This window comes from Phaenicophaeus curvirostris, chromosome 6, assembly GCF_032191515.1.
Source record: "Phaenicophaeus curvirostris isolate KB17595 chromosome 6, BPBGC_Pcur_1.0, whole genome shotgun sequence".
In the NCBI taxonomy this organism is placed as follows: domain Eukaryota; kingdom Metazoa; phylum Chordata; class Aves; order Cuculiformes; family Cuculidae; genus Phaenicophaeus; species Phaenicophaeus curvirostris.
This window is the reverse complement of record NC_091397.1, coordinates 24391788-24415556: the sequence shown is the minus strand read 5'-3', so window position 1 is coordinate 24415556 and position 23769 is coordinate 24391788. Positions and strand designations below refer to the sequence as shown.

The window sequence follows — 23769 nt, the reverse complement described above, 5'->3', positions numbered from 1 at the left end:
ACTTTGCTAATAAGGCTGTAAGTGAAAATGTCAGAATTACTCATTCCACAGTGAAGTTATTAGGTTTGAAGCAAAGAGTTAACAATGGCTGAGCAGATGGTTTTAAATTGGGAAGATCTGCAATGCACAGGGAAGAAGTCACAGAAATTACAAAGAGGCAAAACATAATTCTTCACTGAAAACGAGAGGTAATGTGCCTCAGGAGATTTTAATATTCCCTGAGAAAAGAGAGAAAACTGGGAAGCAGCTATGAATGAATGAGTCCAATCCTGGACAATGACTTGAGTTGAAAGAGAATAATAATAATAAAAATTATAATAATATATTGTTATTGTTGTTATTTTATTATTATTAGTGGACTTCTAAGACATATGACTAATGAACTTGCTGAAGATAAGAAAGGTAACAGACCACCTTGCTACAGTTCTGAAGTATAAATGTTTCACTGTCTTTAGGATTTTCCCCTAACAAATCAAAGCAATGCAAAAAAGAAAATGAGAGAGATCCACTAGAAAGCTGTTCTATGAAAAAAAAGTGAGAGCTATGGATGTCTAATGTGGTGAAGTATAACAGCCCTTCAAGTACTGGCCACAGAAGTTAACAACTTACTGGAGGCTGTTGTATATGCAGTTAACAATTTACTGTGGTCCTTATCTGTACAACTCTAGGCAGGACTGCAAAAGGCATTTTTTGATTACTCCATTAGGGGTTCAAGTAAAACTGAACCTTATCAACCGGTGCCTTGATAACTTCTCACTTGATAAAAGTGCAGTAGGTACTTGACATATTGCATGAGACAGGCTAAATACGATGTACTGGGAAAGAAATAAATAGACTTGCTCTGTGCTGTGCCAGCCTTATCTTCTTTAGAAACAAAAGCCTCCCCCTTCATAAGCATGCTAAGTGGACTGAACACATACCAGATTCAAGTCCACAGTACACAGGATAGCAGTATCATTTAAATCATTCTAGTTTAATGTTGTATTAAATCTGACAGCTGAAGAACTGTTAAAGCAGCACAACTTGGTGCTACTGTAGTGATTCACAGTCATTTAAACAGAAACAAAAAAGCTAAGTTTCACTGAGAGTGTTATATTCAAACACCTAATCCCAGTTGTTTATATTCAGGTAATTTTTTTTTCTTAACTGACAATACAACACTGGCAGTGACAAGGTGATGTCACAGCAAACACATACCACTCACTCCACCTATTAATGAGGCCCAGAACTCAGTGCAGTTAATCTGTGGAGTGCTAGAACACTAATGAAAAGCAACAATATCACTTGAGCACTGGGATGTTATTCCATGTAGTGATTTACTCCAGTGGGATACTACAATTTTGCTGATCCATCATTTTCCATCTATATGTAAAATATCCAGAGAACTTTGATGAAGAAAATATCTCAAGTTATGGTGAGCTACTAAAAGCTTATTCAAGTATCTGTAAATTAATTTAATAGCAGATCAGATCTCAAGATTTAGTCTAGCACAGTTAAATTAACAAGAATAGGGCTACAAGGAGAAGCAAGTATTTGAACATTAGTATCTATAAACAAAGAGTACTTGTGAAAAACAGATATAATAATTATTTTATTTATAAATCAAACAACACTGCCATCCGACATTACCTTGCAGGAGTGGAGTTTGTGAATTTGAAAAAGCATCATCACATGGATATTGAAAACATGAGTTCTTACAGTACAAGGTCTGTTTTACGTATAAATGGCACAACTCTGCTACTACCAGCCACTGACTCCTGGCCCCTGCACTGCACAGCCAATGCAATTAAGTTTGATGGGCCTGCTTTTCCACCTAAGGTGTCACCCAAGCACACATTTCCACTCTGCAGCTGCAGCTGCATTAGTTCCATTATCCAGCTTCATCTTTTGAACCATGGCTGTCCTGCCTGGCACAAACAGTTCTCCAGTGACCATGAAGTTTAATCCAGGCTGCTTCCAGTGCCCGAGACAGACTATTTATAGGTAAGACAAATACACAGCTGATTTTTGTCATTGCTACAATATGACACACTCTGCAGCTTATGTATTTCTGTAGCAGGTCTCAGCCGTTCTGCTGAAGTAGGTTTTGCATGCACAATCATATTATTACATACATTCACATACTGGATAACACTCACAGCATCTAAAACCACATCTGACTGTACTGGCTGAAGTCAGAGAAAAATTATGTGAAAACATCAATACAGCACGGTACAGGCATTGGTGCAAAACTAACAAAATTTTTAAAAATATATTCTCAGTTGTTTCAAAGCTTTTTGAAATACATCAAAGAACAAAATAACTACAAGAGGCTTAAAGATTTACTAAATTTTAGAATTATTTTCACTTTGCTTTCAAGTATGAAACCAGTAAGAAAATCTATTTAAGTCCTGTTGCTTCTGTAAAGCAATATTGAAAAGCACCATCTTACAACAGGAATCTCTGGATCTCAGATTCACCTGTTCAATTGAATTGCTCCTCAAAACTCATTTAATCTATATGTCATCTTAAATTAGCTGAATCACAAATCTTAGAAGGAAAGTTTTATATGAGAGACATTCCAATATGCTTAGGTCTAAATGATTATTTGACTTCACATCAGTAATCAGGCATCCATATTCCTGCAGAGCCACCTAATCAGTTCTTAATATTATTTTGTCACAGGAAAAGAAGAAATGAAAACAGACAATTTCATTTTTTAAAAAATTACACAGGAAGAGCATTAAAGCTGTGCCTTAACAGTATAATTCTGGAAGCACATAGCTAAAAAGCAAATGTTCTTCATGCATACCTTTTTCTAAAGTGATGCTGAAATATTGAAATGCCACTGCCAGGATGGCAAAATTGGAGCTACGTGAGCCAATCTAGTCCATTATGTACAGATGTAAGGCTACTGAGCCAATAGAATTGCAGAACCCTGTACCGTAATTGAATAAAAGAAGTGAAAATTTGTTAGTACTGAAATGAAGCCATTATTTTATATATTCTTTCATTTAACTTAAGGACAATGTATGTACTTCTCCATGAAAAAAGTGCTTGATAAAAGCTACTTGTAGATTGCAAACAAAGGAACCCTAGCCATATTTTGACCACAGACAAAATACTACTGCCATATTGAAATAGTTCATTTAAATAATTTACTACTGCAATTCTGCATATATGAGTAAACTGTAAGTACAGGTGAGCATATCTCATTTAGCATTATATCCCACAACCCATACTAGCAAAGCTAGTGGTAATCTAAGCACTGTAAGATAGAATGGACAAAAAACTGCCGAAGTTTCAAGTAACAAACATTAGACATTTGCGTTTATAAAGCACATTTCAGTGAGGCCCTGCCTTTTTTCTTATTTTTTTTTATTTAGTTAGTTTTTAACTAAGGCCTACAGACAGTCCAAAGCTGAATCAAGTTTCCAGCCTGATTGAAGAGTCCAGAACTTAACAGCTCTGCTGACAGTTACCAACATAAAAAGTCTCTCCCTTCTAGTACATCATACTCAGAATCTGCTTTGACTATCAAATCAACCCACTGCAGTTAGTACCTAACTTAAAGATCATTGCAATTAATACCCTTAAAAGCAAATATGGCCACAAGAACAAATATAACTGAAAAATCTGAAGTCCCGGTGATTTAAAAATTGCTGCAATAAGATGAATATGATTATGTTCACGTCTGTGGATGCGAATAAAAATATTACCGTTCCCACATGACCCAGTTAAAAGCTGCTGATTCCTGATCTCCTACTTTTAATATTGGTAACTTTGGGTCTTTCAAATTATAAGACCAAGAGGCTGAGTGAAATTTGTTTATTTCTAACATACATAAGGGTACCCATTTGGAGTCACCATTTATATGTACAGCTCTTTGGATATTTAAATCACTGGAGAAGTGTTATTATTAAGACAAGCACTGCCTGACCTCTTCTGGCTATCGTGAAGGCCAGTTGCTGCAGGGGAAAATCTCACTTTAATGCAGGTAGACCTGCAAGCATGACTTTCATTTACATCAGTAGAACTATGCATCTATAAATACATTAATACATTAATATATCCAGTGCTGTGTCCTTCAGAAAGAAGGAAAAAACCCTGCATAAATTATTAAAAACCACCTAGATAAAAGGTGACTGTATTGCAGTAGAGTAAGGTTTTAAACTGTCTGGGGCAAAACAAATGATGTTATAAATTACAGAGCCATCACTTCTTTAACATACAGTCTCAATTATGGAATTATTTCATGTTGTGTTAAATGGTACATTTCTCTTAATGAACTGCCAGTCTCTGTTCACGTTAATCTTTTCTTTGCATATCAATATCTTTGTTCTGACTGATGATGAATTTCTTCTTTAATCCACACGTTTTATCCTTTAATTTCCACATAGCTGATTACTTCCTGTATAAAATAAATCTGCATAACTATTAGCACATTAATAAAATCAAAATTATTTTAAAACTTGGCATAATTTTCTCAGTAGATAAATATGTATGTTCTCTTAAATAAGGAAATATTAAACAAAACCATAATCAGACCAAGAAAGCAAAGACAGAAAGTACTATGATCAGGATGGCTATATTCAAAAGCTTCACCATGACCATAGTAGTTATTTTCTCCTGTAACCACCTAATCAGAAACTAGAAAAGAAGCTTCAAAACAATAAAGTTTTAAATGAAGTTTAACATTCTAAATACAGGGGCTTGTAGCCACAGAAGTCAAAAGGCTACAGATTAATAACAGAAGAAAGACATCTAGGATGAGAAAACGTTCTCATATAAAACTGATAGAACATCATCACATGACTGAATAAGGCTTTTTCTCAATTAAAAAAACACTTGTCATTACTGCTCAGATTTTAAATACATTTACAGATTGATTTGGATGTATAGACAGCAGATCACAGTTCTCCATGTTTTTTGTGCAATTATCACCTAACAGCCTGATTGAGACTTAGGTGGGGAATATAAGACAACGAAAAAAATCACGATTCTGATAATAACACAAGATCACAGTCAGCACTGAGCTAGCTACAGGTCAGATGATATGTAAATCCCATGTTATTGTTAAGTATAAAACACTGAAACGGATTTTTCATCACAGTTGTTTTAATGGTGTCATAACCAACTTCCTTTATTGCCCTTAATGGATAATTAAGATGCTTTCCTGCTATTTAAAGACTCAATATCACTCTAACTTGTAACAAAGGGAAACTGGATTGAACTCTAAGTCATCTGAGAAGTGTTTAGCAAGGGACCCATTTAGTTAGTCACACCAATCCCCAGCTCCCTACTGATTAAAAAAAAAAATTTCCTTTTCAGTTACTGATCCTACACAATGCTTTGAAGTGGGAAGAGCTTAAATTACAGCATCTGCTTTAGGAACAACTGAAAACACTGGTATATTAAAATTTTAATTTCAATTGTAAAAAAGCAATCAGTGAAGACTGACATGGACAAAAATTCACTGTGCGGCTCTACCTTGTATTTATTATCAGTAGAGAAAAGTTAGTTTTAGTTGAAAACAGAATCTTTTTGCAAATTGCTGTTTCCAGATAGTAAACCTCTGTCAAATTGATTCTTTTTACATAGTATATGAAGCCAAATTTCTGTCCAGAAGTCTGTATTGACTCTCATAATGATAATTTATTACTTAAATTTACCTGTTACTTCAATTAAACCATCAAATCTATGAAGCAAATTAGATGGAGGTCCATGATGAGAACATCAAACCAAATAGATATGAGAAGCAAGAAGCACCTGTAGCAGCACCAGACCACTAAACAATCACCACTAAAACAATGCACAGAGGAATTCTTCATCCCAAATGCCAAAAGTCGGAGCCCCCTTTGCACTGCTGTCACTTGAGATTTCCTGCCACCTACGCATCTCCTCTTCCCTTTTTACCACTGATCTGGGCAAGATAAGAGAAGGTCACAACCACTGCACGTGAAGCACTTTCTCCTGTGAGAGAAAGGAGGCAGCTTTAGCTGCTCCCTGATGGCAGCCAGCTATGCAGTTAGAAACTAAGAAGGAAGATCTGGGGGTAGAAGGAAAGCCTGTCATCCTGGGAAAGCAAATTTACTAACACAGCAGCCTGTGTCATTGGTCTCTGGGTAAACAGTATTCACAGCCTCCATAGCCTACAACTTCCTCCAAGAGAAAAGATTTGAAGATCCCTTAGCTACCTGTGAACTCTGCTCCTAAGCTCTGGCCTCCTTTTCCCTAGGTACAGAAAGCAACGGGGACAGCAAGGGCTTTTCTCACTGATTTTGTAGCATGTGATCGAGGTTACACCAGGACAAATGCACACAGCCTGCTCTGCTGCTCCAGGCCTCCAATCCAGCTGCCCCCGTGAACAGTTTATCAGCTTTTGCTCTCAACAGAAGACACTGTATTTATAGTTAACTACAGAAATAACCGTGTTTTATAAAGACCTGCAAGATAACTCATGTTTGGGGAGTTTGGGTTTCACTTTCCAGGTTCCTGCTTCCTTTTTTTTCAACTTACTCACAACATTGTCACTTAAGTCATCTTCGTTTCTTGATATTTAATACAAATAAAACTCTCAAAGAAACCCATTTACTGACCCTCCTGGAGGTTATGGGAATAAATTCTTCAGATTTCAAAGGCTGTTTTCAAAGGGGACCAGACTGCACCTGGGGAAACAGCAACCTCCCAATGGAACACGGGAAATAAAAGCCTTCCTCATGCTTTGTTCAATTCAGCCACTGTGTTAAGAGTGGTCTGTGGACCTACACTTGGGGTCAGCTGATTCCCTTTATCAGCAGCAGCAGCCTCTGATAACAAAACTCCAGGCAGCTTCCCCCATTTCCATGGCCCTGGAAAGGACGGCTGCTGAGGCAGCAGGAGCCCACTGCAGGTCAGCTGCCTCACAAGGGACTCAAGCCGCTCCTACAGCTCATCCCAAATGCCAGGTAGCTGCAGCGCCGCAGCCTACTGTTCCACAAGCTTGCTTAAAACCAGGAAGACCACAGGTAACCAGCCTACATAACTAGAGACATTCTCAGAGGAGTTTTGTGAACATCATCAAGCACCTCCAACAACATAAAGCACCAGCATCTTCAAGAACTGTTAGTCCATGGAGCTTTTACACAGAAATGCACAGCGCTTATATATGCAACCAACCTTTTACACTATCTAACCTTTCACATTAATCTTATATGTGGCACATTATAAAGAAATTCCTTACAGAATTCCTACTGTGAAAAAAGAAAAAATTTTTTTTTCAAGTTGTCAACATAGATTTAATCGTTCTAACAGTAAACTATACAGCAATAGTCTTGTCCCTCATGACATATGTATGACATGCTCCCCACAGAAAAATCTGTATGGAAATTCTTGAAAACATGCTCTTTAATACTCAGCTGCAGTTTTAAATTGTATGTCCATTGAGTATAATTCTCTTTATTACAAACCTCAAGCCTCTTTGCTCCTGCTATCTATTATTAATCATCTATCTATCTTGAAGGATGCATTGTTCAATCACACTTGTTTCTTTTTTCTACTACGCTACAGGGCTTTATATTAACAAAGCTCTCAAAGCTTAAGGCAGAACTTCCACCATAAGGCAGACCTCCTGCAGTTACTTATTTATACAAGAAGATCCCCAAAGACAACAAAAAGCTGACAGAAAAAGCTTCAAGGTCAGTTTTATTTGGGAGAGTAAAGCAAAGACATTTCCATGAAGATTCTCGTATTGTTTTTCTCTCCAAAGTTCACTCCCATAGACAAGAAAGAGCACCTCTCTGACTGCAGAAACAAGCACAAAAGCATTACAGCACTGAGGTCCTTATGCTCTTCTTCATTCATCTTGCAACATTAGGATTCATTGTGGTGTTACTGCAGTTTGAAGATTTTTTAAAGTACCAAAACTAACAAAAATTGGGGCAGGGAACAGGGGAAAGGGGAAATTTCTATTCAAGTCTTAAAAAAAAAAATAATCAACTAGCAAGTTTTCCTGTCATTGCAAATTATAGTCAGGCTTACAATACCTTCTAGACCTGCTGTTTCACACTTTGAAATTGTATTTTGCACTTCTGCCTTTCAGGTGTTTGCATAGTCATACATTGTGTCTTGGAGCTATGGAATAGAGAAAAAGTCAGAGTACATAGTAAAAAGAAAGACATTCCAATCAAAAGGTGTAACTACACAGAAGGTCCTTGCACTTACAACAACTGCACACTCCAAAATAGAGACCAAACAGATCTTTAAACTCCTCATGCACCCACTGTGCAGGCCTCTTCTATCACAGGCCTAGCAGAAAAGAAAACAGGAAAGGCAGCTGCAAGGAAGTTTCACAAGCAAGCAATCCTCTGAAATACAATCCCCAGTAGCAGGCTGATCAATTTACAGGTAAAGCAGAACAAAAGCCCTACTAATAATCTGGCTGGTTTCTCTCATAGCCTCTGAAGTGCCTCACTCCTGAGCCAAGTTTAAATGTTTTGTTCTCCACACCCATGTCATCAATATTTTCTCAGTACATCAAAAGGTGATGTTAACATGGCTACCCTCAAAATCTCTGTAAAAGTTTAAACTAAGAACTTCTATTAACAAGTATAATGGTGCATTTTTAACTCAGAAAGCACAAAATTATTCTAACTAATTAATATGTAATCACGCTATGATCAGAATAAAGGTCCACATTGTCCCTGAAAAAGTCAGAATACTAAGCTGTTAGTGGTTGTTTTGAGACAGAGAAAAAGAAACAAGGCACAGCAAGAGTAATCCTTCCTGGAAAGTCCCATGTGGAAGGTGGGACCCAATTCCTACTGGATATCAGCTAATTAGGGACTTTGAGCTGGATTTATCAAGTACGATGCAAAATATCAGTGTACACAACAGCTAAATACCAATACCCAACCACTAAAAAAGCCAAATCAAACCAGAGTATATACTGAGTCACAATACCACTCAAAAAGACAGAAGCTATATGTAGCTCTTGTATACAAATAAGTCAAAGAATTCTTAAATGACTGTTCAATATAAACACAAATCACATATTTGCTTACATAACCATTTTGTATTAATCATTGACTGCAACTAACTATTGAAAAAGACATTCTTAGTGTTCCATCTTTCATTTCATGCTTCTATCCCCTGCCACACAGCCATTTGACAGTTTACAGACAAAAATTATTGCATTTATTCTATGAATATTCCTTGCTTTTAAAGCTGTTTAATGACTTTCCTAAACAAAATTAAAAAAAAAATCTTTTTTTTTTTTTTTAAATCAATATACTACCAAAAGCCAAGCAAATGCATCCAGATACAATGCAGGGAAAAATTAAAGTGAAGAAACACCAATCAGAGGCTAAGGAACAGCTATGCAGTCCAGTCTGCAAAGTAACTGACTAGCATCAAGCACAAGGCTCTACTTATTTAAGTTTGTAATTGCATATGGTGTTACGCCTTCAAGGTTTATAATACTTTATTTCTACTCAAGACATGCATATGTGCAGGGGAAATAAACTCATAGACAGTCAAATTCACACCAGAGGATCAAGAATAATTCTTTTACTGATATATTTTAATTTCCTCTGGAATTTTAATTTAATTTTAAAAAAAGAAAGCAAGAATGGAGTCCAAGGACTATTTTTCATAACAACAGTTATTCAAGATGCAGTCGCTCCCATTGTATCTCCTCAAGAAAGCCTTTTTTTATAACTCATCCATTTTTAATTTGACAAAGCCTCTATGTTCTGTTCTCCCTTTTCATTTGACTGCTGAATCTTCTCATAAATGTTCATTTCCTAGCAGCTATAGCACAATGAACAGAAAAGCAAACCACCGTTCATCTGAACAAAGACACTCCCACACAGTGGAGTATCTATGTCTGGGAGCCCTGCTGTAGGAAAACACATGCCCACGGTTATTCAAAGATTCCACTTCAGCCACAGTGCAATGTGCTGGCAGGCATGAATAGCCTTTCTTTTTACCTTGTTTATTCAAGAATTATGATCTACTAGTGCGTGCTTTTAAGCATTTGACATCCTACACCAAGAAGATTAAATAAGCCTGACACAAAATGAAAAAATTCAGCCACGCTGTTGATTTTTTGTAAACCTATGAAACCAAGATCTGAAGATCTCATCCTTAGAGACTAAAAGGCCTTTGCTCTATTTATTGTGCTAGCAAAGTCAATCCTGTTTCTGACAGAAACTGATTTCTTGATAGGTTCTCTCCTGCCTTGAGTGCATTTGAAAGCAAAACACCCATGTCTCTAATTTCCATACTGCTCCTCATGTAATTAATCAAATACACGATCTAAACTGACTTCCTTTCCAAGCACATTATTGCAAATTAGTCATCTGCGGAAGAAAAACATAAAGAGAAATATGACTGTATTTTACATAATCTTTAAGAACAGTCTTTCGTACTGGGAAGGTAGAAGGTGGGCTAATAATTATAATACAGTGTTTAAATAAACATGCACAGGGGTGCACACAAAGATCACAGGGTGTGCTCTCATTTCTCATGTCTCCAGTCAAAGAGGTCGTGACCCTTTAGACTTTAACCTCATCACTTCTAATTTTTCATCTTGGTTCTCAGAAAAGAAATTTAACCCACCTGGTTTTCAATTTTACAAGGTCATGAGCCATGAAAGAAAGTCTAGTTTTAAAAAAAATAATGGAAATACAGGATCTTGTCTCAGTGTATCAGAGTAGATTACATAGATGTTTCTGTTAGGTCAGGAAAAGGAAAAGGAAAAGGAAAAGGAAAAGGAAAAGGAAAAGGAAAAGGAAAAGGAAAAGGAAAAGGAAAAGGAAAAGGAAAAGGAAGCCTCTTCACTGTATTACACATTCAAACATCAGTTAATGGGTATCTCTTTTTTGTTTTACTTATACATCTCTAGTCTTTCTCTCAAAGTTCTACACAATGGTCAACCTCAAATTCCCACCAATGCAAAGCCAGGAAAATCCTGACTTTTATGTCCTCACTAGGATATTTAGCTTAGCACCACAATGAAGCAATAATTTCATCAGAAGGGAATGCTACATTTTCTGCTACAGAGGCAGAAAACTAATATCTCAGCCTTTCCTCTGCTCTATGGCAACATCAGGCAATACAGGTCATGAGAGGTCAACCTGCATCTGAGCTGGACGTTTCATTGAACAGCTCACACCTCCAGCAAGGCACTGCACAGTGCTGATGAAAAGTAGGGGTTTTTTTGTCTTTTTAAAAACATAGCTGAAAAAATTGCAGCCTCACTCTCCCCAGCTATAAAAGCCATAGAGCTTCAGCAACATCACTATCCTCAAAATCCCCATACCACATGAAACATTTTACTTAAAAAAGAGTTGGTGAGATCACGGACAGAGTTTTCGCTGTCCACCAAAGCTAGAGCACCATCATCACAATCTCTTGAAGGACTTATAATTTGAGGATACTTGGAAATCAGATAAACTCACAGTGTTTTATACATATAAATGGTACAACAAAACTAGCTATCTAAAACAGCACAGCACAAGCAACAGAGAGCTAACTCATATTTCACTACAAAAACACTTAAGGATTCACTTCTTTCATGTATTCAGCGTATGACACCTCACAGTAAAATGCAACATGCAGGAATACTTTTTAAAAACATATCTTTAAAACACTTCTGATACCTTACAAGTTTTGAAAAACAGCAACAGAAAATAATGTGCAAGATGAGATAATAATTGTTTCTAACACTATTTCTCTAATTGCCTTACAATCCAAAGGCCAATCAAGTTCTTGTGGACTGTGCCCATCTGAAGTCCTATTCCATTCCAAATACACACTGAGCTGTTAATTGAAGTAATGCTAATTAAAAGACAAAAAAACATGACTACATTAACAGTGAAATTGCCAATTAGCACATAAGGCTCCCTCATTACTGCTGCTGCATTAAATGTGAAGCCTGATGTGGATAGCAGTCATAAAAACAAAAGACATTTTAAAAAAAGCCAGTAGGTCACGCTTTCAGCTTACTTCAGAAGTTATGCTGCAATCAGTAGCTAAGAAGCTGACCTACAGGAAAGAAAAACTCCAAGATTTTGTAAAAAACACTAAATAAACATATTGCATTTTCCACATCTGCATTCAGACAAAGGAGTAACTGCCCTGGTGTAGCCACTGTAAAGTATTAAAAAAAATTTAAATTTAAAAAAAGGCAAAAAGGCTAACCTTTGAGTGGCCAATTTCCCCTGACTTGATACTCCAAATAATGCTTGCCCATGGATACTGAAAGAAATCCAGGTGATCCTAGTTTCCTTCATTCCTTAGAAGGAATATTTTTTTCTCGTGTCCTTCAGTCTCTTTCAATCACCATTTCGTGAAAGTTAATCCAGACCTCCACAAACCTAGAGCTGCTTCTGTAAAGCACTCATGCTCTTTTTATAGTCTGCCTTTCCTCAGGTGTCTCTCTCTATTATTTTTCTTTACTTTTTAAAGGTTTTGAACTGTAATTCAGGGGTCTCATGGTAAGTAACATCAAAATACTAAAATACTTTCAGCATTATCTTCTTTGTGACAACTGGAGTATATATTTGGGTTTTTACCTGCCCCCTTTTAATCAAGCATTTTGTTGACCATAATCAATTTCTTCACTCAGAAGAAAAATGTGCAATTATCTACAATGAAGAAGGTGTGTCTAAGGAATAGGGTGGGGGGAAGAGAAATCAATGGAACCAGCTGTCTGACATTCCTACAACATTATAAAAGACTTGTAATTAACTGCTTGCCTACCAAAGTCTGCCAGCTTTAACTCCCCCGTGTCACTGATCAGAAGATTCTGTGGTTTCAGGTCCCTGTGCAAAATGTAACGCTGGTGGATGTAAGACAGTCCTCGGAGCAACTGAAATAAAAATAACTGAAAAAGAGGGGGACAAAAAATGACCTCCGTTAATATTTTGCATATAACCACAGGTGATTTCTTCACAATATGCAGGGTGCTTACATATTGTGGGTAACATTGTTTCAGAATTCCTCCCAAAATGGCGTAATTCCCACCCCAATTCAACACAATTAATTTTCCATCTAAAAAATATGTACTTTGCAAGGTCTATAACCCCAGCCTCCAAGCCCTACTATATCATAGATTCAATTTGCCTGCTTTAAAAAGAACAAGAGCAATACAACCATGTGCAGAAGGCTCAGTTCCTACCAGTTTATAATTATATTTCATTTACCCATATGGCCTTAGAGATTAGGTGGTAGCCCAAAGACAGATGTGTATCTTGACTAATTATAGGAAACAACAGTACAGGGTGGATAGTGATGGCGAGATAAGGCAGGGGGGTGGGACACCGGAGCTAAAACAAAGAAGTTGTTAATGGTAGAACAATAACGTCTGTGTACCTAAGGAAAATTGCAAGTATGATAGGTCTTCTCCTTCAAACTTTATTTTCATGGGAGTTGATTATGTCTTTTTCATTGGGAAGTGATATTCCTCATTGAATCTAAAGATGACTTTTGAAAGCTATTTATAAAGGACTTTAATGTAAACTTAGATCAGAACCTAAGTCATTGCCCATGTTTCTTTTAACTCTTCACTGGACTTCACAAATGCTTTCCCGAGAGCCGAGCATTGATATTTTGTACTTTTGCAATTTACAATTATAAACAAAGAGCTGGATGATGGAGATCTTTTGTCCTCCCCTTTTCATCTCTTCTCCCATCATTCTCTTGCATTCTTATTGGAACTTGCTGTGAAAAGGTTTGAGTCATTCTCATGGATTTTGTCATTACAAGGGGCAAACAAACATTTTCCAGGAGTCCTCTTTGCAGTTTTCAAATATCTGAAGTTTCCAAATGGGAACACAACAAGACTGTGCAAAGCCAGACATGGAGTATTCAAGAGTGGATATGGACCTCATGCCTCACAGCTCAGTGGCCAATGAAATGTGCTCTCTCAGAATATGTGGAAACCACACCAAAGATTTGAGCAAAGTCAACCCAGGCACATAAGAATTTCTAATTAACTTGCAACACAAGCATCCTATTTAGTGACTGCTGAACTGAGAAGACATTATAAAAGGGGTTACAAAATCTGATTATAGAAGAGAATACAGGCTGACATGAAAGAAACAGAAATGTCATGTTACTGAAGTTGAAATGAATTTAATTGCATTTCGTTTTTTTCCCTGAGTGCCGACACAATACACTGTATATTTAGCTATTTACCCAGGGCACAAAGAGCCATATCAATCACCTTCTTACCAGGCTTGGGTCTAACAATGTGCTGAGGAAACCTAAGAGCAAAATACAGAAACAAAAAGAAAGAAAAGCAGGGAAGTCATAAGTAACATGCACCTTTCTTTTAGAATTGTGGCTAAAACTGAACTAAAAACTATTTTAATAAGGGCAGGAAGTAGAAATGGCTTTATTACAGCCTTAAAATATAAATTAAATTCAATTTAATTATTTCAAAGTAATATTTTTTTAATAAAAGCACAGGGAAAATATCCAGTTTGCTAGGCTAAATCAATAGTATTTAATTTCCAACATTATTATTAAATATGTAAAGAAATGTCAATTTTCATGTTACTTTATAGCACTGTAATCTTTTCATAACTCAAAACGTATTTATTGATGTGGCTTTCATTTGGCTTTAATGCAAAGAGTCAAGTGATTTAATACAACGTGCTAAGAAAAAAAAACAGCAATTTCACAGCTAAACAGAATAAATGTCTGCTCCTGAGGAGAGCTTTGGAAAATAGTTTTATTCCAAACTTGTACACATGCTGTACTTATCAAGTATTTCTACAAAAGTCAATTAATTTTCTCACATGTGCTCTATCAATTACTTTCTCCTTGGAGGAAGATCATGAAAAAGAAGGGGAAAAAAATCTCCCTGAATTCATTACAGGGTAAACTCAGTAATATTAAATGTGAAAAGATTTAAGTGAAAACAAAAGCCTAATACCTGGAAGCAGAGCACTCTGCAAGCCACATGCCCTTTGGGATTGCTTAGGAAGAGAGAACAGTAGAAGAGGCTCCCCATTCCTAATAATTCCTCACTCCACCATTCTGACGCTACAGAAAACACTTCTGTCTTCTCGCAGTCAAATTGCCTCCCCTGTCTTTGAAGAAAGCCCTCTTGAAGTAAATTAACCCCCTTCAAGATTATCTGTATTAGCCTCAAACGGACAGAAATGAATGCTAGATAAGGCAATATTACCTCCTACCATATACCCAATTTGAAATTGGTGCACCACCTAATCCAGTTGTACTCTGACACTTTTCTCAAGTCTGATCACCATGAAACCTCAGCTTGGGACTTCAGCAGGGGGTTCGAACAAGCGTTTGAACTGCCACTTCTCTAAGGCTGCAGGATGGCAGCCCTGCAGACCAGAAGAGTCAACAGCAAATTCCATATGCCCTTCAACAGTTTGGTTGCGAGGGCAGGAAAGAGACAGACACATGGTTGGTTGCAGTTTTATGTTAGTAATTTTAATTTTTGCATGGTAATGCACAAGGCTGTGTAAGTGTGAAATAACCTGTCATAAACAAACTAGGACATCAGTTATGTACAGTTTTTAGCTTATTAGTAAGAACAGAGCTTTCCATGATCAACTGAAATGCTCACAAAATTACAAGGGTCATTGTGATAAGAGTTGGAAAAGGCAGAAAACAGGAATGGGATTTGTCTCTAGAAGTCAGGTTTTCAGCAAGGCTTAACACTAGGAGGCTCAACGCTTTACATTCAGACCAAATAAATTGTAATGCTTGTGCTTCAGGCCTTCCTTATTTACTATAGTCATGAAAAAAATACCTTTCTCCCCCTAACAGTTAGGCAGCTGTCACTCTGATGAGCAACATAATTTACTACAGAATTTTCATTATGAGTGAGAAAATGCATGCAGGTCAAAGCTAATTTGGGGTTTACGGACTGTAATATTAAAAGAATATTAGTAGCTCTTAAAACTTACAAGAGAAAGCAGTCAACTCCACAAAAAGGTTGGCACCTGCATAGTATTTCAAGTACAAGGCCTGGATAGCTACTCGAGCCACATCCAACATTTGACCAATTCCTATTTAAGCCAATTACATTTTCTGTTGCCATCTGCCTGGATAGAAAGCCCTGCTTTAATGGTGTTTTTCATGAGCCTGGGTGAGTATACAACCTAGACCATCACATGCACACATGTAACAGCTGCAAGATGGCTCATGTGTAATAGAATGCTTTATGTCACATCGGATCTTGGGCTCTTCTCATCCAAATAAGCTTACAAGCTTAATGCTGACAAAGGCCATCCAAAACATATCTATCGTGGAACTGACAGAAGTTCACTTTCACATTTTCTGAATTAGGTTCAGAAAGGTATGAAGAGTCCAGTGGTAAAAGGGGATGCTCATGTACAGGTGATCTATGTAGAAGAGCTCAGGTGTCTCCACATAGTTGCTCTGCATTCCCAGAAATAAGAGATATTCTGGCAAAGGATGCTGGGTAAGTGAAAAGCAGAAAGACATTCACAACATGCCCAGAGAGGTTCTCCAGAAAATGTAACATTTCCATAGAGTGTCTGCTGAGGCATCAAGGACTCCAATAATAAGAAGGATGCCACCCAAGAGGACAGGCTAATGAGGCCTGTGGGGGGCTTTTTTAGAGTCAGACACCGTCTTTTCCCGATGCTACAGAGGAATTTCTGAATTACTTCTCGCACTTGTGCTCCCTTACCACATGTCATATTGTGGGAATGAAGAACCTGGCCCTAGACACAGAAGTACAAAGCTACTCGTAATCTTTTAGTCTACCGAAGATGCAGAAAACTCTCAGTTCTGTTCTTTCTGCAGCAAGAGACTGCAAACAGAGCTGAGCTAACTTGGAGCAGTAGCTCACATCAGTTCAGAAGAAAGCTGAAAGCAGGACTGGATTAATGTGTCGGACCTATAGCAAGCTCATATTGCTGTATTGGCATAGAATACTTAGAAAAGTAATACACAACACTGCAGAAGCTTTAGCACCATGCATCACTAACACCACAAATGCTCCTGCTTGCTGTATGTATCACAGCACACCAGCTGAGTATCACGTAATCATCTAAATTCCCTTGTGTGTATTCAGCATCAATCGATATCATATTCAGTCTTAACAGGCCATCAAATCTAAAAATACCTGTAAAAGAAACCAAATCCAGGACAGCTCACCTCATGCTTGCAACCAGTGTACTGTGTATCATCCAGAGGACATTACAGGCTTCTGTGAATTACTGGCTATTTACAAAGGCAAAAGGAGGTAATAAATCCCCACAGTACTATCTCACAGCCTCGGAAATAAACAAAGCCTAGATGTGGGTTTAATCAATTATTTGGGAGCTTTAGATCTACTTTTTTTTTAAACCATTAACATAAAAGAAAAGAATCTGGTAATATGTATCATCACAGGAGCAATGATAAATGTCTCTGCGTGACTTCTCGCATGTCAAAAGCTGATCAAGTACAATCTTTTTTTCATCACTGTTGGTTTGCTGTTCTTTTCCCTCCTCCCTACAAGGATAATACATACAAGATAAAATCCAGCTTTTCGCTTCTAACAATGTTCTGGGGAAATACTGAACTTTTTAGGTCAGAGCTTTGCAGACTCTCTTGCTTAAATTGTCAGAAAAAGAAATTCCAGGAACAAAGTGTTGATTCGAGATGAATTTGCACCCCTAGGAATAAAGGATTCTATACGAATAAAAAATTGCTACGTATTTGAATCAGCGTGATTTTCATGATCATAATAAGCTCATATCTCAATATCTCAATAAAAGGTTTTGCAATCTGACCTACTTGCAACTGAGTTCTCTCCAAAAGAATTTTGAAATAATTCTCTCCAAAATGCTTCTAACTTGCTGCTGCATTCCTTACATGAGAGTCTTACCAAAGACAATGTCACATGGAAATGCATACAATGTAGCCACTGGGAACATGCATCATATCATTACTTTTAAAAAAGATACTAACACTACAGATTTTTCCACTTACTTGCAGCAGAACTGCAAAGGAAAGAGATTGGAGAGTTAATTCCCCAACTTCTATTCTCTTTGATATTCTTTTAATCATTTTTGTCCCCTCTGGGTACTACTATAGTCATTTGTAATGAGGAAGGTGTGCTTAATTAACTGAGTATAAAGACACTCCCACATGATCAGTTACAGTCATTTGTTCAAGTTCAATAAGTGGAAGACTTTCAGATTTTTTCTTCTGAATGAATTTAATTTCTTTTTACTTTTGCCACTTAAACCACCTTTCACCAATTCACTTCTATGCTGAACTAGGTCAGGGTGGCATCTGGAGCCTCACGAGTTTTAAAGACTGGAAAAAGTGTTTTCTTTGTCCCTACAATATTTTTGTGGGTTTTGCCATATGGGAGCCATGCAGATCATACAATCAGTTACAGGTGCACATAGTAAATATGGAAGTGACATTCTTCTAGCATGAATTTTAACACAGGGATAAAGATTCTGCATCTACTGTTCAGTTGCGCATATTATCAAATCATTACTTTAAGTGACAAGACTGACATAGAGTGAAATGCTGATGCCATATTTAAAGTCTGATAACTAAAAAGTCTAATTTAAATAATCAATTCTCAATGCTGTGTGAAAAAGATTACCTTAATTTGGCATAATATTATTCTGTCTGCCACACACTTGCTCATTTGCAACTCCTCTACCACTTCAAACAGAATCACTTCGTATATCTGCAGCATCACTAATTTCAGCGACTAGGAGATTTCCAAAGCATGACATTAGATTTGCCCCCAGAAAAGACCACCATAGTAGATATTCACCTTAGAGTAAAAGACTCTTTTCTCCAAACTCCAGTGAGTCAATATGATAGGTAAAACAAGACATGACAGGACGAGAGGGACTGGCCTCAAGCTCTGCCAGGGGAGGTTTAGGCTGGACATTAGGAAAAAATTTTTCATGGAAAGTGTCATTGGGCACTGGAACAGGCTGCCCAGGGAGGTGGTTGAGTCATCTTCCCTGGAGGTGTTTAAGGGACGGGTGGACGAGGCGCTGAGGGGCATGGTTTAGTGTTTGATAGGAATGGTTGGACTTGATGATCCAGTGGGTCTTTTCCAACCTGGTGATTCTATGATCACGGTTTAATTGCATACCTAAGTTTATGGCAGTCCACCTTTTGGTCAGACACCTAATTACTCATAGACACTCACATACCACAGGTTCTCCTATATCAAGTAATCAAACATTTGTCACATATGGATGGATGCAGGAATGGCCATGTGATTCAACATCTGTCTCCCACAGAAAAGCGGACCACAAACCTCTTGTCCACACCACAGACATTTATATGATCATATGATGGAAAGAAACAGAAACACACCTGGGAGGCCTCCATGGATAACACAACTGCCACCTAAAAACCAAAGCATTGTTATCATACCTTTCAGATACTTTGCTTTACTAACAACCATACGGTTTAATATCTTAATAATAACGAATGGAGCTGCTGCTTAACAAGAGTCAGTAGGTAATAATCTGCTGCTGCCAAAGTTCAAGCAGCTGCACTCACCTGGATAGGATACAGAAGTTGCCTAATCCTTCCATGTTTTGGATGCTTCCCTAGCCTTTGTGCTTCAGATTACTCTAAAGCTGTAATCAGTTCAACAATCAATATTTATGCTTACAAAAGATATCAAATGACAACTACCCTATGTCTTTGACTCAGATTACTAATTTTCACATTAACTGTCAAAACTGTATATCTGACAAAAACAGATTTGACTTTAAAAACTGCAACCATTAGTTACAATGTTCAGAGTACTGCAGTATGGACAGGAAAAAATGAATGCTGCAACTAATTAAGCGCCAGAGATCCCTGATAATATCAGGTAACATTCAATGTATTTCAATATTTATAATTCAACATGCACCTAATCTTCTTTAGGAGGCCAATATTAAAACCTTGGTTCAATAAATCCAGTATTTTTATCATAACTGATTTGGAATTTTTGTTTGTTTTTTTTAAACTGAGTGCTATAAAGTCAAATGATCTCTTCTTGAGCATTTAGCACAGAAAAATGTTGAAGCATTCCATTATGTTTCAATAATTTCTATGAATTACATTTCTTTTAAACTAGTTTTTAGAAGTTTTGAGACTAAAATTAGATATTGTTCTTAAGCGAAACTTAAGCATCCTTGTAAGAGATAATTGGGCTGCCCTAGTAAACTTAATACCCAAATTCCACTCCACACTTTGCCACATACCTTACATGTGACCTTGACAGCCAATTATTTTCACCAACTCAGTCTTGCAGCGATAAAGGCTGTAGTGGAGGTAGAGCTTAGTAGGTTGACATTTTGCTTAAAAAATCAACTATGCATAGAGGACTGCTGTGCCCTGCCTTTAAGGAGCAAGGAAGGTTCAGAACTGAGATGGGTAAGAGCTGAAGTATTGAAGGCTCCTGGGAGAAGGATGAATATTCCTATTCCTGCATGCAGAGTTCAACAAGAGAGTCTGCCTATTTCTTTTTACCGCTTTTTGGCCTTGGGAAGAGAAAAGGTGCCCAGGGAGAAGAACAAATCAGAGCAATATTAGACGGAAGGAGAACAAACTCAAAGTTCCTTCTCCCTCTAGTCACCATTAATGATAGCAGCCTGAAGTAAAAAATTTTGAAAGTGGTTAAGAGACAGGCAGCTTTTGTCTGGTTACAACCTGTTGTCATTCAGGCTGGTTTTGCATGGATGGAGGAACAGTGGGTCAGAGGCAAGTGCCTTTCTATTTTGTCAAAAATTTTTTTTGAAGTCAAATGCTCACGCAAGTCAATATTACCTCTAACACTACAAACAGAGGAAAAAAGGCAGAGAGAAAAAAATGAGGATGCTTTTACCAAAAGACTGTAGCTATTTCAATGCAGCATCACTAACTAAAAAGTAAATCAGCTTTCATTAATAGATTTTTTTTTTTTAAGGCAGGAATGCAAACAAGCAATGCAGGCATGACAGATGCAAGCCAGTGCTCCACTTGCTCCACCCATAACAGGTGATACAGAAAACAGGCTCAACTATAAAATGAATGCATGAAAATATAAAGATTCATTTACTTGCATTACTGGGAATGTATTAATATGAAGTGAAGGATACAGTTAAAATATGTTATTTCAAAGGTGTTAAAATAATTTAAGAAGAGTTACATTTTCACAGGACATGCTAAAATACACCAAAAAAACCCCTTAAAAATAAATTATGAATTTTCAAAACAAGAATCATTTAAGGACAGCTGCAAACAAAGGCTCAGGAGAACCAAGAAGGTAAGTCAAAAGGCTGCTAGAGATGGCCCTGTACCAAAGAGAAAGGAGCACAGATCAGAATGACGATCATCATAAAAAAAAAAAATGACCAGCAGGGTCAGCTAGCTGCTGTGACCTGACAGAGTTCCTGCTTTAGGAAGCAATCCTTATGTTTCAGCTGAGAGTCCGAGAAGTATGAACTATCTCTGCAGCAGCAGCAGTTGTAGAAAGAAAGCCAGGAATATAGATTTCAGTAGTTTGGGCCACAAGGAACAGAGGGAGATTCAGGAGCAAGTCTTGTACCTCAGTTTGCCACAGCCACACTTTGAAGCTTGGCAAGCGCCGCATGGTATACCTCTGTAAATTAGCTCCAACCATGTGCAAGGCTGCAGCAGTAGCTTCCAAAAGAAGCATAATTATATGTGGGCACACATACTTAAAACTTATTGCTTGCCTTCAGTTTTGGAAAAGCTGAGAAAGACATCTTCAAAACCAGAAAAAAGAAGGTTGTGCCTACTAAACAGGGGGACTAATTAACTCGTTACTCTTTCTCTCTACAGTTCTCACTATAATACTGTACACAGTATATAAAGATATAGTTACAAATAAATGCTAGATATGCAAGTTTGCTAATTACCAAAGATATACACAATTGTGTATTTGGAGCTAAGAGAGTTTGGAGAATCAATGGATTGAAACAACTCCTTTCTGCCATTTTCCCTTCCAGCTGATAAAGATGTTGCAGGTACCTAACCACATATACGTCAGCAGGATACTTGTTTTAACAGTCTTGTCGATAGGTATTTTAAAAACAACTTTAGATAATAGCATCTCACCCTCACACACTAATTCTTTAAAGTGTTTAAAACCTGATTTACTTTTAAAATTTGGGCCTCCATACATGAATTATAGAACTCTGAAATCATTATGTGCGAATACATACGCACCACTAAAACGGCTAAACCTAATATTTCAAAAAGCAATACTTCTTGTTTGCTTAGACATATAGTCCCAAGACTCCTGCAACTCCCTATTGAGAAATTCTTATTCATAATTCTACATACATATAATATTCTGCTTACTCTTTTTTTTAAAGTATTTAAGTGACAGCAAATAATCTATTTGAAACCACAAGAAAGGCAATCTCAAACACAACACCCAAGGGGACAGCAATATGTGTGTCCATCAAAGTAATTTGGATTTTATTCTCTTTATGATTCTTCATCTAAAAGTAAGCCCAAGGGAATACGCATTGGCTTTAACATATAAATACGGAGAAAATTCAGAAATATAATTAGGCTAACAATGTCCTATAGAAACCAAAACATAAGTAAATAATGTCTTGGCCTGTGTATTCCTAAAAAGTATTGTCTTACAGGAAGTAATGTATAATATTACTCAGAAAAAGAAAGATCTGTGATTACGTGGTTCTGTATTTATAATAAATGGCAATAAGCCAGAAAGGAATATCCCTCAGTGGGCAATACTTTCCTTAAGAACAAAATTAAAAGGCAGGGGGCTTTTTTTTCATACTGAGAGAGCATCAAGGCTTAATCCCACAGGTTAGCCCTAGAGAGCCAAGACTAATTTATTGCTACTGGAATATAATTGCTCAAGTGGAAGTTTTTAAAAACGTATTTAAGGATCATATAACCAGTGATTCTGAACAAACACTGTCTGAAAGTCTGACTAAAAGTTAAATTCATGAAGGACCTCTAGCAAGAAGGGGCTGGCAAGGAGAGAAGGCTAATTAGCATGGCTCAGCTAAACTTTAAAAATCAGCTATAGCTCCAGATAGACAACTCTATCCAGAAGCTAAAATCAAAATAGTTGGCAAAGTCTCAGAACCACAATTACATAAGTCAGATTGAGTAGAGCGCAACAAAGCATTAAGATATTCTGTAGTAACCATCTTAACCCCTCTGTAAGATGGTGCAAGCTTTTAGTTTTGTGTGCTGGTCAACATCTGGCGGTCGCTGGCGTATCTGACTGGGTTCCCTTCTCTCTCTCTCTCCAATTCCTGTCCTACCAGCTGAAAAAAAATCACTCTGTTGGGCTTATTAAGCAGGTATTTTTCACTCATAGCTTTGAGAGCAGGTATTTTTCTGAAAACTCCAGATTCAGTTTTAAAATGGTATAAGCTCAAATAATCATGCTAGTTCTTAATAATTACTGCTATGAATTAAAGCTAGCCTCTGCTGCAAGAGAGTCTATTAAATACATACGATCAATTTTCATTAATATGACTTAAGAGAAAAAAAAAGAATTAGTTGCCCAATGGGATTGTTCATGGTAGAAAGGTAGTTTCATCTGCTTCAATCTCCCAGTGTTTCTTCTTTTGTTTTGATTTTCGTTTTTATTAATAATCCATCTGGACTTTAAAGTTTGAGCTAGCATCAGGACTCTACACTTGGCGGCTCAATGAAATATTTCTAATGTGCCCATAAGCTCCTGAAGTGTTGATGAACACTGTTGTTAGATGCTAAAGATAGCCACAGGAATACATGAAACAAAATCTGAAAGAGAAATGCTGCTGCTCATAGGTATCTCAA

At 37.2% G+C, this 23769-nt stretch overlaps 1 protein-coding gene across 4 annotated transcripts in view; it reads right to left on the bottom strand.

Moving 5' to 3' along the window:
- The window catches only part of CDK14 (cyclin dependent kinase 14), a 353941-nt gene that overhangs the window by 180042 nt on the left and 150130 nt on the right, over nucleotides 1-23769 (bottom strand). For all 4 annotated transcript variants that reach the window (XM_069859622.1, XM_069859619.1, XM_069859621.1 and 1 more), the window contains one exon: nucleotides 12724-12847. In XM_069859622.1, coding sequence (XP_069715723.1) covers nucleotides 12724-12847 — 124 coding nt within the window. The remainder of the gene's footprint in view (nucleotides 1-12723; nucleotides 12848-23769) is intronic.